Genomic DNA, 15,889 nt, shown 5'->3' with positions numbered 1-15,889 from the left:
AGATTCAACTTTATTATTATGCATGGAATTCGGTAGCGAAAATAGAAGTATAAGAAAAATATTTGCTTTCAGGAGGATTGCCAGTGCCAAAAATAGTATAACCAGCTTCGAAGAAAGAGAGATCGGCTAGCAACGATGGACGATACGGAGCTCATCTCGGAAGTAAGTCGTGCATACGTAATTCGACTGTGTTTTTTTTAGAGTACACGCTATGATTAATACGTCAAACTAGCAATATAGCTCCTTGCATGAATGACCTCAGCAGTGCTTTATAACTATTCCTTTATTCGGGGCGAAAAAGTACTTTTAACTTTTCTACTTGGCGCGAGGCGCAGCCATTACCGCGCCCCGGCGCAAAGTAATTATGCAAAAATTCCTCATATACATAGCCGCCGAGCTCGCGACGCTTTCGAGATGCTACGCGCAGTTTCACGCCCCGCACACGCACACACAATCATCGCCGCGCATACACGCACGCGCGCGTGATATATATAAACCAAACGTATATATGTGCGCTGCAGAGGCACCACCGCCGCCGCCGAGGAAGCGCACGCGGGTATAATTATCACGCGTTGCACTAATTTCACTTTGTTACGATTACGCGCGGGGCTTTTATTTCGGGCTATTACATCTTAATGACAGCTGACACGCGCGCGAGAGAGACAGCAAGTTTTGTGCATTATAAAGCCGAGGATAGCTCTACGGGCTTCCTGAAATTTTTGAACGGGGCGCCATAGTCTCTCTCTCTCTCTTGACTTTTATACGGATCAACATTTTCGGCATAGCCGTCTGCTGCTGCTTCTGCCGTTAGCATTGAAAATTAAATGCCACGTACGCCGCTCGCGCGTGCAACTTTTCGATCGTAATTCGGTCGATAGTAATCTGCGAGAAAATTACACGGAGACTTTTGTTCTCCGCGTTCGTCGAGGCATCTGTGTTTCCTTTTTTCACCCCATCAAATTTTCATCGACTAATTTTCAAGCCGTCTATTTTTCGCGCGTTTCGTCCACGTCTCTGACTTCGGCGCGTGATTTTATCTCGCAACATCGAAATAGATCCATTAATACTACATTATTTTCGACGAAAATAAAAGAGGCGTACAGACGAACGAAAAAAAAAGCTTCCATAAAGGTCCGTCGTCTATTTTCTCTCACATTCCAATTCCACTCGGTCTATATGCTTAACCCCTCGTTTCAGTCTTCCTCTGGAAAAAAAATATATATAAAGAGAAGGAATCCGAGTAGTGTATATGTTTATGTTGTACCTTATTCCTCCCTCTAGTCTCGTTATGATCATTTCGAGAAATCGAATCAGCAGTATCGTATTTCTGGCGAAGCACAAAGTAAAGGAAAGAAAAAAAGGGGAAATCCTCGGCCATTTGTTAATTCTCCGATTTGCCTTATCTAGGATTTCACAACAAGCTACATTCACGCGCGCGGCTCTTTCCATTTTATGCCTCGAGCATGCTCGACATAATTTGAGATTTTTTCCCTGCTTTTTTTTCATTTTTTGTAAAAAAATGTTTTTTTTATTTTTCGACAAAAAATCGGCCCTGTAATTGAACATTAAAATTATTTATTATATTTTATTGATATGTATAAGAATCTATTCAACCGATGTTACAGGGAGTATTTTGAAGTACTTAGCTTAAAATCCAAAAAACTTCCTAGGAGAAATCTTCGCTTAGTTATAATTTGAAACTGGTTCAAATATTGTAAAGACAATGTATAAACAGATAAATCTGTAAATTGATTGATTGTAAACATTGTTGCCATAAACGATTTCGACATTGTCCCTCGACACACTGATCATATTTATTGTGAAAACAAATTAGTTTGAATGTTGTCTTTCTCAAGAAAACAAGTCATAACACCGAAACAAATTTTACTCAATCAATTTTCATGGTACTAAATAGAAAAATACATCGTTGAATTTAAACATCAAAATGGATCAAAATGAGATGAAATCCGAGGAAGCCGGTTCGAATGATAATTCAAGTGAACATGACATTATTCATAATGAACAAAAAGATTACTCATGCGACAAGTGCGAAGAAAAATTTGAGTTCCGCAGTTATTTGAGTAGACACCAAATATCAGTACACAAAAGTCGCAAAGAATTTGCATGTGACAAATGTGAGAAGAAATTTGTGAACAAATCAGGTTTGTTTTCGCACCAAAAATTAAAATACAAAAATGGCCAAGATTTTTCATGCAACAAGTGCGAGAAGAAATTTGAAAATGAGTCACATTTATCCAAGCACAGAAAAATATTCCACGAAGTTTTCAAAAATTACTTATGTGAATTGTGCGCGAAGAGATTCGAAAATAAACATAGTTTGCTTGTGCACCAAAAGACAGTCCACGAAGGTCGTAAAGATTTCACATGCGACAGGTGCGGAAAGAACTTTGGACAAAAATCAAATCTGCTCATCCACCAAGAGGCAGTACACAAAGATCACAAAGATTATCCATACAAGAAATTCAAGCACGAACCTCAAAAGATTGTACACAAACGTCATAAAGATCACATATGCAACAAGTGCGATAGGAAATTTGGACGAATAGGGCATTTGCTGTCCCACCAAAAAATAGTCCACGAGGGTCGCAAAGATTACACATGCGACAAATGCGAGAAAAAATATACAGCGCAACCGAGTTTGCTCTCCCACCAAAGGACAGTCCACGAAGGTTGTAAGGATTTTGCATGTGACAAGTGCAAAAAGAAATTTGGACTAAAATCAACTTTAGTTTTGCACCAAAGGACAGTACACGAAGGTCGGAAAGATTTTGCATGTGATAAGTGCGAGCAGAAATTTGGACAAAAATATCATTTGCTCCGCCACCAAAATACAGTTCACGAGGGTTGCAAAGATTACGCCTGTGACAAATGCGAGAAAAAATTTGGAGTAAAATGTAATTTGCTTACCCACTTAAAGACAGTCCACGAAGGATGCAAGGATTTTGCATGTGACAATTGCGAGAGAAAGTGTGGAAGTAAATCTGAGTTATTGAAGCACCAAAAGAGAATCCACGAGGGTCGAAGAGATTTCGTATGCAACAAGTGCGAGAAGAAATTTGGAAGTATTTCAGATTTGTTGAGGCACCAAAAGACAATACACGATGGTCGCAAAGATTTTTCATGCGACAGGTGCGAGAAGAAGTTTGGAGAACGAAGCTCTTTAATCAAACATCTAAAAACAGTCCATGAAGGTCGTAAAGATTACACATGTGACAAGTGTGAGAAGAAATTTGGAGCAAAATGTAATTTGCTCACCCACCTAAAGACAATCCACGAAGGTTGGAAAGATTTTGTATGTGACAAATGCGAGAAGAAGTTTGGATACAAATGGAATTTACTTTTGCACATAAATAGAGTCCACGAGGGTCGCAAAGATTTTGCATGTGACGAGTGTGAAAAAAAATTTGGACTCAGATTCGATTTATTGAAGCACCAAAGGACAGTACATGAAGGCCGAAAAGTGTGAGAAAAAAATTTTCACAAAAACTGAATTTTCTCACTCACCTGAAGACAGTCCACGAGGGTTGCAGAGAGTACACATATAAGTAATTGCTCCAGTGTGGCGAAACCACGTATTTTATCAAATTTGACTTTTAGCTAAAAAAAGAGTGCGCTAAAATTCACAGAAAACACCTATCGAAAAATTCTGGAAGTGTCTTTCAATAAATTTGACCGATCATAAATGAGATATTTACATAATACGGGAAGAATTTGAGTACCTAATATAATATGTATATGATATCTAATTTGCATTTCTTAAATTATAAATACTAGTTGTATATTTTTTTTATAATCATAATCTTTATTTGAAGTACCTCTAATAGTACACTTCATATCAGCATGCTTATTCATAATATTGTTACACCGAATTATTGTTAAGAGTAAAAGAAACTTGAACTAAATAAATAATCTCAAGCTGGTTTATCCGAACATGCACGTGAAGCCATATGAGATCGGACCAACTTTTGAATACGTTGTTAAGTTGCGGAGCCGTAGGAGATGTTTCGGATGCAGTATAGAAAGCGAGAAACGACTGATCTCGAGAAATCTTAAATTCGCAGTTTGATAAGTAAGAACTAATGCCAACAGTTAGCTAATGCACACGAGATACACTCCCTCATCTATATATCCTACTGTATCAATGCTCGAAGAAGCCTAGCAGTTTACGATCTCCGCATTTAAACTTCATTCGTACATCATTTTTTTTTCTTATGAAAAAGCAAACGTCGAGCTTCTTAGGTGCATATGATATTTGTCGTCGAATTGGAAAGAAGAAGTTATTTGCCGTGACGTAGATTACGTTTTAACAATTTTTTCTTTTGAACGCGCGGCAGATCAAAGAAATATGCGCGTCGCGCGCGCGCCCGACATTCGAGTTGGCTCGTATCAAATTCACATTATACACGTATACGCGCGCAAATAACGTACTTTACATCCAATATACGAATATAATATTTATTACGATTTCTTTTCAAAGTTATAGGTACGTAACGCGCGTGGAAGCGCGTGAATCTCATGAATTTGGCGCGTCAATCGATTTCGATTGTGCCGCTCACACCCGTTAAAAATATTGCTGCATCGCGCCCCGAACTCGAAATCGTTTCTCGAACATCCACTGCATATTCGGGTGTATACAATACGTATAGTACAGCTTCGCTCATACATCACGCCGTGCGGGGTGCATTAGGTGGCCTTACCCATACGCCCTCGAGCTTTACCCATACATACACATACACACACACGTATACACAGGCCGTGACGCACAATAACGTCACGATGGATTAATCCTAAAATTACTCGTATTAATTTGCCCTCCTGCATCGCTAAATATAAACCCAATCTTAATCGATATATCGGCCCTGGCGGCCAGTACCTGTATGAAATACCATAGATAATTAATTTTTAAATAAAAATAAACGAATTCTCGACGCGAATTTCATACGTGCGAACCCCTCCGCGCAACTCAGTTCCGTTACATCGTAACAACGATCCACTCGCACGCGCGCGAGAGCTTTTATAATTGTGCCTGGATGACGCGCGTGGATATACATACTCTAATACCCATATATATTCTCTGAAAATATCATCCATGAACGCACGTGCGTCCAATCAAATTGCGTAAATTGCGCTTACAGCCATCCACGCGTTATGTGCACGCACGTATCCGCTGTGTATAAAGATACATGTAATATCGTGGGGATTTGGCCGATCGTTACAATTTTAAAAAAATAAAAAAAATAAAAGGGAAGGAAAAAAACGTCAGCGCGTGCACTCTCGGGCTTTCAAAAATTGATAGGTCCTCGACAGGGAGTGAGCGAGGAAAAAGCAATCCCTGTCAAATTGCATCAGCAGCGGCCGTGCACGGGTCTCGTGTGCTTTCGCCCGCGCGTTGCGCGCTGCAAGCTCGAAGTACCGGTGCATGGCCCGTGACCGAGTGTTGGCTGTGTGTGTGTGGGTGTGTGTGTGGGTACACGTGCAGAATGTGTTCATAGGATTGACCAACTGCGCGACGTCGTTACTAGACCAGAAACAGACCGCCAATATATAGGGGCGTATGCCTTTCGCGAAGCCCGAAGCGCGTTTATACGGGACAACGAAGACGAGCTGTTACTGCTGCTGCTGCTGCTGCTGCTGCAGAGCTTCTGAGCTTTTGATGCCGCTGTGGTTTCAAAGCGGACTCCTCTGTGCCGAGCTTTGTTTATAATATATATATGTGTGTGTGTGTGTGTATGGGTGCAGCTGCAGCACACCGTTGAATTACATTCCAGCGAAGCGCGTGCAAGCTTCTTGCTCGCCTCAGAACTCGGCTATATACGTGCACGCGCCAGAGTCAAGTTTTGCCCGCGCGCTCGCAAACAAACCGCAAGACGTGCAGCGCCGCGGTTGCTGCTCGAGCATTCAAATTAACGAATAGCTCACTTTCCTGCACTGAGAAACATTTTTAAGAAATTTTCTTTAAATGTGTAATAATAATTACTATTTTCTGTTGTCATTGATGTAACGTCTCTAACTATGAAACTTGTTATTATTGAGCAAACATGATTGGAAAATACGTTTCGCCAGTAGATGGCGAACGAGAAATTTTAGCGAAATTCGCAAGTGCCAAAATATTTTTTGAAAACTATATGTATAAGACTTTATTTACGATTATACTAACAAAGGAACAGCCCCCCTGGGTTCTTACAGCTTGTCCATTATATTTGGCTAGTAGCTCTTACATATAATCAAGAGCATGTCGTATACTATATAATATACAAAACTCGTGTACGCCAGCAACGAGATGTAAGCGCATAAATTCGAAGCGAGCAACACTTCGTAAATGCAGCTGCTGCGTATAATATATATAGTACGGAGCCATTCGACCAATTTTTTCTTTTATTGTTTTGCGCAGTTATCGTAAAATTTTGATCACGGTACAAGCGATATAATTTAACGCTGGCTCGAGGATTGAACGCGAAAAATCTTGTCGCGCGTACGTATATAGCTCGTTCCATTTCATTAACTGCGCGCTCAGCGGCTAAAGTTCGCTGCAGCACGCGGCTATGTCAGCGCGCGTTAAATAAATTCATTAGTTTCGTTTAAGTACACCTCGAAGTTTTCTGCTCCGCTTTCGGATAAAAAAAAAAGTAAATTTTATTTCCCGCGCGCGGCTCCTCGACGCTCTCGGTTTATATACGCGATGTACGCTCGATCGTAAACGTTATAAGATACCCGTCGACAGCGACGGTGGCTGGCGGCGCGCAAATACGCGCGAGCTTTCCTCTTGTGTTTAACGACTTAATTGAAAGAAGCCGCTGCGCGCGTGCGATTGTGCAGTACTTCTGCCGATGCCGCTGCTGCTATACAGTTTCGTCTTCGAGTAACCCGAGTCGAAGACGTTTAGGGCGATTTATCGCTCTCGAAAATATGTCCTCGATATATACGAGCGTTTAAGCGGCTTCCCGAGATCGACGACGATGTTGTACGTGTATACGTGTACACATATAAACACACATGCGCACACATGGCGCGTTCGAGTATTCGCAAATAAATTCGAGGGTGCATCGATGGGGAGATCGGCAAACGTTTCAGCGGCGAGTGTATGTAAACGTGCACTATGCTGCTGCTTGCGTTGGCCCGTGTACTTGTGTGTGTGCAAGCTCTATATACTTCACTTTTTTTTGCTCTCTCTCTCTCTCTCTCTATCTCTCTCTCTCTCTCTCTCTCCCGGCGCAATTCAGTGACGTACTGTTTTTTCTTTTTGTATAGCTTTCTCGTTTACGCACGGTGGATAGCTTCCGCATCGATATAAATGACAAGATGTATAATGACTGGTGGCGAACGTGCGCTCATCGGTAGAATTAAACCACGTGTAATTTTAATTAAAAGCTCGGTAACATTTTATTTTACAGTATTCTATTTCTTGCTAGATAGTTCATCGGCTTGTTTTCGGCGATTTGTCTATTATAATTATGCCAAAATATTAAGCGCGTTTTCAATGACCGGAAAATAACTAATTAACCATCTTAATTAAAGTGATTAAAAACTTGGTCTTAATTTTTTTACGATAATACCACTTTGAATATCCACCACTAAATGGCGAGTACATTGATCTGTAAATCTGCAAGTGGAAAATCCAAAATAATAGTATAAGTTAAACACTCTTCTCTATTTACAATTACTCATTTTAGTTTTATTTTTAATTGAAAACGCCTTACCGTTGTAACATGATGTATGTCCAAAACATGATGTATGTCCAAGTGAGCCGTGTCGCTGCTAGGTGGCACAGAGTGAAAGTGCGGTTCACGCAAATGAGTTTGTAAAGTCTGGGCGTTGAATAGACCCAAGAAAAGCTTGTATCTTCGGAAGCCTCGAGAGAGGCGAAAGAGAGGTGAATAAATAAACTGTAGCAACATATATGCTCGAGGAAATCAAGTCGATCTTTTTCGAATCCCCAATCAACAAGTTGTCGCAAACTTCTTAAGGTCTTGACCAATGCTTCGGACTCACTATTTCATTGACTAAAATTTCTTCGTCTTCATCGTGGGAATTTTGGAGAAATACGTCATCCGATGTGATTATGTCCACTTCCATTTCGTCCTGGAAATTTTCGACGAATGCATTGTCAACAATTATCATCACCTCGTCTTCGTCGTGAAAATTTACGTGGGATTCGTTTTCGTCAATAATCATCACCTCGTCTTCGTCGTGGAAATTGACGAGGAATTCGTTGTTAGAGCTCTGCATCGCTAATCTGTGACAAAACAGTTGCTATTAATAATACATACATAAAATACAGATTATTCTTATTATCATAATTTGTTTTTTTCGGAAAAATCGCTAGCTGCCTGTCGGTGAGATCATTTCTTTATGTGAGCTCTGCGGTATTCAGTTTACTGTACGAAAAAACATTTGATCATCTTTGGCGCTCGAATTTGTGGGGAGACATTCATTCGTGTGAAGGGCTTGCGTGTGCATTAATAACAGCTTCCGAGTCGTGACTTGTGAGATGCTCGATGTTACATAATATATGTATCTCGCGTATGTGTACTCCCAGACGCCGATTGGATCACATATATGCTCGAGGAAATCAAGTCAAATAGAGAAGAGTGTTTAACTTATACTATTATTTTGGATTTTCCACTTGCAGATTTACAGATCAATGTACTCGCCATCTAGTGGTGGATATTCAAAGTGGTATTATCGTAAAAAAATTAAGACCAAGTTTTCATTCCGATTCTTATTCCGATATTTTAATATTTTAATGAATTATCTTCGTAATTGTTGTAAATGTAGCTAATAATTGTAAGTACATCTTTGACGATTATTTTGATGTTTTAATACTAATTATAGTCGAATCGTAAAACATTACAATGAATCGGTCACGTTGATATTGAAGTTCTGTTGTTGCTAATAAAATTTTTAATATATTATCATCATGAAAACAATACAATACTTTGCCGGAATTCAAACTTATTGATATAGTACTTTACGATACTAGTGGCATAAGTAACACTTTTTGGCACGGCGTAGTTTAGGGCCCGAGCGCAGCGAGGGTCCTAATAGCTTGGCCGAAAAGTGTCCCTTAGCCCCCTGCCAAAAACTAGCGATAGAATGTTGAACATTTTTTAGCAGATATTACTTGTTTTCTAACCAAAATAAATTCTAATTGCTACATATATACTTACAGTAATAATCAATTTTTTGGACATAACTTTTTTTTACCCAAATACCTCGATTGTTCGCATTTGTAAACCTCCTTTCGTTAGAAATTTCGCTCGCGTGATCAATTCATTCGTAACATTGTGGGTATATTGAATAGAAGGAAAAAGTTATGCGGATAAAACTCACCCCTGCAAGCTTTTCTCGTATCCACACATGTATAATACGAAACTCGAGCGCAGCTCACCACGTCCGTTTTCAAGCATCAACTATAGAGAATAATCCACAAAATGTCAAACTTTGCGTACATCCCAAAATATAACGATGAAATGCGCTCTTCAATGTCTGCATAATCTGTATAATACGAGAGCCGGAGGATATATTTTCATAAATAATTGGAGTGAACCTACTCAAGCGCTTCTCATGTCTATGCAGCCACCTGAGATTAGTCGACGTGTATTTTGTATGGGTAGGTAAAATAACAAAGCCCGTGCGAAGCTATTTCTATTTTCCCAATATAAAAATTATAGCGCAGTTGTCGGACGTATATAATGCGCGCCTGGATGTTGAAGATATATCAATGCTTATGTACCGCGGCCGCCACTGCTCACTATAAAAGCCGACGTAGCGCGCCGATATATATACAATGTGTTCTCCTCGGGATTATCGATTATAAAGTTTCGAGTACATGCGCATACAGATATATATACGTACGTTATTATGTGCTGCTACGAAAAGCTCGCGTCAATGCGTAAGCACGTGCTGCAGTGTGTGTAGGTTTGTATGCAGGCACCGACGAGTAATCGGGATTATTTATTATTTCGAAAGCTTTTCCTGATTATCGATGTGTTTATTATCGAAAGTACACAGAGTACACCTCATTTAATGTATGTGTGTGTGTGTGTGTGTGTGTGTGTGTGTGCCGCATTATGCTCGTGGCGATAATTATTATTTCCTGGACTACGAGAGCAAGCTCCTTTAATAATTGCGTTGCGTGTGACCGTCGCAGGGCTGCTGCGGACGTTTATTAGCTTTGTTTTTGCGCATCGAGTCTCCCTCTATGTTTGGATATGTAGCAGTTCAAAGCTCGCGCAAAGTTAATATTCGACGAATATACGTTGATGTTCATGCTGCGGCAAATAATTCGTTGATTCACAATTACAATGTATATTTACCATAATATCGCGGTGCGTTATAATGACGCACTCGACTCGAGATTTAGGGGCTTTCTCACGGAGCCATCGTTTTTCGAGCGCTCGACAAAGGAATGATAATAAAAATAAAAAAAAAATTACGATCCGAGATCGTTTCGTCGTCGTTTATTACCGCGGATGAAAATACGATCACGAGGCGAACATATCTGTATCATCGTCGTGTGGTATATATAACGGCTGCTCGAGTTGGCGATCGCTCCTGAATAATGCATTATAAATAATAAGGCATAATCATCAATCTATCTTCGCGTTACATACCAGGGAGGGGAGGGGGGGATGCGGGAAGTTTTGCCCAGAGCCAAGTAAATCTTCGCCATGTAACGCGACAACGAATCTCATTAGTCATGCCGCCGAGAGCGGCTAACAAGTGGTTGCTGCTGCTGCGCGGCAGGAACGATTCGGCCTAGTTTATATTACACACATATATATACAGCGACTCCCGACTCCCTGTGGCTCTATATTATATATCTATATCTACGCGTTTGTGCGTTTACGTAACGGATAATGAAGTGGCGGAGCGTAAGGCGCGCAGTAATTCTCGATCGTATCGAAAAATAATTCAATTTTTTCCCGCAGCGGCGGCGGATCATAAACGTCGTTATTACGCGAGGCCTTAATCTCGAATATCTAGCTAATACTACAAAGTATATCGCCGATCGATATAATTTTCCGGACATCTTCGAATATCGTGGGGCTATCGTATCTCGCGGCCATTGGCAGACTTTAACAGACAGCCGGGCAGACGCACGATCCCCGTGAAAGAGGAAGCAAAAAAAAAAAAAAAAAGAAAAGAAAGATAGAAGGAGCGCCACCGCCTGCAGGGCATGCGATACTACCGATATTATACCGATAAAAAGAAACGACGTCGCAATCGCGCGCACGCCCCGTTTCAACGCTTTATTAGCCGCCGTGTAGATTCTTTTTTTTCATCCTTCGTTTCCCCTTGTTTCTTTCTCTTTCTTTTTTCGTATGGTATATATTTATACAAAATTTTCCGCCGGGGATTAAGTCGTCGTAGTCGTCGCGCTTTGCGTAACATATACATAAGCGACCGACGTATGCACACACACGTAAAGCGGCCGACTCTCGAGGGAAATGTGCGATGTGCAATTGCAAACGCGACGTTTCATGTGAGTGTGTCATACGGAAAAGCTGAAACGTCGACTTGCTACGATATACCATATTCCTGACACTTATATTGTGTCGAGCCGCGAACAAATTAACTTTCCTATCGTAGGGTGTACGTTGGTCAAAGGCGTTTCGGCACCTTTGACCTGCAGCTGTACTTTGTTTTATCGATATTGCATATCTACCACGGATATCCTTTAGATATAGGAGCTCGATCGATTATACGCGACCCACGCACCGAATGGAAATTTTAAATATAGTAACGCGTATCGCTTTTCCTTCGATTAAATTTAATTATCGCACACGTAGAGCGCGACGCATAAATAATAAAACCGTGTATCGATCGCCAACGCGAAGCAGGTGGTAATTTCAAGAAATACGTATATATCTCGTACGTACACGTACACACACACACATACATTACATCGTGTCCGGGTAGGGGGGCATGGCAAACCGACTGTGAAAGACCCGAGATTTGTGCCTACACGACGTATTAAGGCTTAATGGTCCCTTCGTTGCTGCACTGCTGTTTCTGCTGCTGCTCGAGTCGGCTAGGCTCGCGCGCGCGGCCACTTGTTCTTGCGCGCAGGCAGGCGGCATGAATTTATCATTCCAACTTGGAGATTACTTATGCTAAATGTGCCTCCACTAATCTTGGAGCGGGCCGTACACGTTGTACACTGCGTGTTTCCTTCCAAGATTAAGCGCATACAAGCCTCGCTGATTAATTGTAAAAACGGAACGCTTTGACAATGTCTATTTTACGCTAATTCGTGCAAACTTTTATAGGCAACTTTGACTTTTACAGTCCATAATTTACTGTAAATTAATCAAAATACCGAAATCAGCTTTGATTTTTATACAATTATTTTAACTTTGCCACTTGCAGATTTACAGAAAAAAGGTACTTGCCATCTAGTGGTGAAGTCTTAAAGTGGTATTCGATAATTTCTAAATTTTTCATTATTCACAACTGGAAAATCGATAACCGTTCAATAAATGTCGACTACTCTAGTATATTGCCGTGGTTACCACGCTAGTATATACAAGTATATTGTCTTTGACACTTGCAGGTTTACAAATAATGGTACTCGACATCTAGTGGCAGAGATTCAAAGTAATATTACCGTATTTAACATAATTGAAAAATGATCTAAATTTTTCGAAACGATTGAATTACCATTTTCAGGTTACTTAAAATATACTTAATACATATAACATAATTTCAACTGAAAAATCTTTAAATAAAAGTCAAATGATGTTTACGTATTTTAGGCTGTTGCTAATATTGGACATGTCTACTAGGTAATGTCAAGATTTTTCTTCTTATTTTTACTCCGAGTTTGATTATCGTCCTGATTATATTCTAAATTCTCGCAATATGTAAATTAATTGAAAAACGTCGACTTATTCCCAAAGTGAATCGAATCTCTCGTCCATAACGAGCAACGATGTTGTGCGAGTTTTCATGATTTATCATATTAAAACTACGCGGGCTGCGAGCAAAGCGCTAAACTTTGTTACAACAAATATCGCAGCAAGTAAAGGAAAAGTAGCGGATGTTCTTTTTTTTCTCTCGAGTTGCGATTGCTTCGGTGAAAAAAAAGTTCATCATCATCGACTCGAGTTCTTTCGCGAAGATGCTGCGTGAAGTGTATATATCGTACGGCGAAAGGATCGACATCGAGTTCAACTACCAACGCGTATACGCGTTTACGTTGCGAAGTTTGCCCGCGTTTGGCCTTCTCGGAGTCAGGCAGCTCGCAGTTTTGGTTCAGTGTGCGTGCATTGGCTGAACCATTGGATATTCATCACCGATCGACAATGAATTTTCAATCATCGCAACGTATACGCGTAACGAACAACACCAGCAGTGGCAGCACAAACGCCTAAATCCGATGATTAATCGATCGTAGTATCGTCGCGCGGCAAAGTGATCCCAACATATATAATAATACGTATACATATACATGTGGCCGCGCGTCGATATATCGATTAATCGTCAAGCTCGAGCGCTGATATCTTTGCGGTATATGTGTGAGTGTGTGTGTGTGTGTGTGTGCCGAGCATTTGTCCCTCGCAGTTTTCGGTCGTGATTTATTACCTCTACTGCAGCAAACGCGCGAGTAAACGTACACGCGTCTACGTCTATACGCGAGTGCACTGTAAAAGCTTCGCGCGCGGCTTGATCGTACAGCGTATAACTCGACTCGATCCGAATGCGGCTGTATATACCTATAGATACGCTTTATACGATTCATCAAATCGCATTAGATCAAAGACCTTCGCTCGCGTCTCTCTCTGTATAAGCAAAACTTGACTCTCGACTCTCGCGCGCGCGCGCGGCGGTTATACTTCGACGAACTTTGTATCGTAAACATTGTACTTTCGAGTAAAGCAAAGCACATAGCTTTGTATTTCTGCGTACGACCCCGCTATGGCGCCGAACTCAAAGCGATCTCACCTTGCTCGGCAAAGAATATATTATGTCCGCAATTCATCCGATCGTCTTTGCTGAATCGCAAAATGTACAATGTTTAAGAATAAATATCTAGCATCCACTGCGGCGAGCGTCAGCGATATCCTCGCCGGAGTCGAGTATATAGGGTAGTAGTCCGCGTGGCCATTCGCAAAAGGAGAAACTTTAATGAAGAGAAGGCGGCGCGCGTCTTATACTCGGCCCGCGTCTTAGCCGCGTCTGCTGCACAGACTGCAGACTCTGCAGTTGCACTTGTATATATAATATATAATACACTAACCACCAAGTTTTAATTGAATTACAAGCTGCGCGCGAGCTGCGCCACGTTTTCTACGCATCTACAGATATATATTTATTACAAGAACATTATGCAGCGCGTACACAATAATTTATCATATAAGGCACCACCACCAGGCAGTGTACTTATGTGCTGTGTATTGCCGAGGGTGCCAGGCGGTCAAGCCACGCGCGCTGGATCGACTCGGAGCTTACATAATGGCAAATAGCGCGCGTCACGTCGAGACTTAATACTTACGCGCCGGTGTATATAACAACGTAAGCTTGTTTATTTTTTTTTTTCCTTTCTTTCTTCCTTTCGTTTCTCCCTTGCGGTGCTACTACCTTATTACGGAGTATGGATTTTGCGAAGCCTCGCTAGTCATCCTAGTATATGATAGACCTGTGCACAACTTGTCGTACGATGAAATCTCCGAGGAAAAATTCTTGCGCGAATAATTATTCGCTCGTGCGATCCTTGCGAGCTTATTGAATTTGTCGGGCTTGATTGGTCGAGACGAGAGTGGCGCGCGACAACAGATGCTATCGATAGTCTAGGATTCGTCAGTTAATATAATATAGAAGGGACGAAATCGAGAGATCTGAGCGTAACTCGAGTTCGATGTGGAAAAGTGACGAGAGTGTCGATAATGCGAAAGTTCATTTGACGAAAGCGTATATTGAGAGAGAGAACGAGAGATTTGCCTCGAAGGTCGAGCGACCATCAATTTCTGATCTTCGCGTAGAGAGCGAGTACACAATCGTATACGTTTACAAGCGCGCACGTGCCCTTTTCTTTAATAAAAAAATATATGAACCAGCTTCCGATCGAGGTCCTCTCCGACCTTATACACAATGAAATCGTTTCTTATACATAAAGAATGTCGCAATATTCAGCGCATAGGTATACGCAGTATAGATGGATCCACGGGGACGCATCTGCACTGCACCATTGTATTCTTCGGATAGAGATGGGTGGTGTGTGATATTCCTAGGATGTGTATCTCGTCGTCGTCGCGCGCGAGCTTTGGCCCCGATTCGCTGCAACTGCAATATCGAGAGCTGTAGCATAGCAGCAGCAGCAGCAAAAAAAACGAGGCAAAACTATACACCGAACGCTGTACTGCATCGAAAAAGTTGATAGACTCCGGGCGTCGAGACTGTGCGCGATTTAACCGTGAAAAACGCCACTCGTGAGAATATCGTCGACGCGGCGATGTATAGGATCCAGCAGCTCGCAGCGCGAAACTTTTCTATACGGTATCTGATTTATAACGGGCCATATACGTGGTATATATATTATACACTTCGGGGACATCCCGTTTGACGCGTGTGTGTAATTCGCAGCGACGAGTCGCGAGCTGAAGGAAGAAAAATAAAAATAAAAGTATAGAAACGCGCGAGCTAAACAGATGAGAAAAATACAACAGTAGCGCAATGTGTAATGTGCGCCCCGCGTGGCGGTGAAATTTCGTTTGGCGAGGCTCGAGCGCGGTCAGTGCAGACTGCACAGTGCACACTGCACACAGCGTAGAGCTGCCAAGAGAAAGAGAGCAAAAGGATCGAGAAACGGAACTATCTCTCGGTTACACGCGTGTGCACCACTGGCTGCACTTTTCGCGCACGCGGC

At 41.5% G+C, this 15,889-nt stretch overlaps 1 protein-coding gene across 4 annotated transcripts in view; it reads left to right on the top strand.

Annotated features, from left to right (window-relative positions):
- Window positions 1-15,889, top strand: part of LOC106656247 (calcitonin gene-related peptide type 1 receptor-like) — a 140,629-nt gene that overhangs the window by 33,919 nt on the left and 90,821 nt on the right. For all 4 annotated transcript variants that reach the window (XM_014377072.2, XM_023461701.1, XM_014377076.2 and 1 more), the window contains exon 2: window positions 73-162. In XM_014377072.2, coding sequence (XP_014232558.1) covers window positions 136-162 — 27 coding nt within the window. In that variant the 5' untranslated portion in view covers window positions 73-135. The remainder of the gene's footprint in view (window positions 1-72; window positions 163-15,889) is intronic.

This window comes from Trichogramma pretiosum, unplaced genomic scaffold (genome assembly GCF_000599845.2).
Source record: "Trichogramma pretiosum strain Unisexual culture from Peru unplaced genomic scaffold, Tpre_2.0 scaffold4, whole genome shotgun sequence".
In the NCBI taxonomy this organism is placed as follows: Eukaryota; Metazoa; Arthropoda; class Insecta; order Hymenoptera; family Trichogrammatidae; genus Trichogramma; species Trichogramma pretiosum.
Note: the sequence above shows the minus strand (reverse complement) of the source record. Positions and strands in the feature narration are given on the sequence as shown.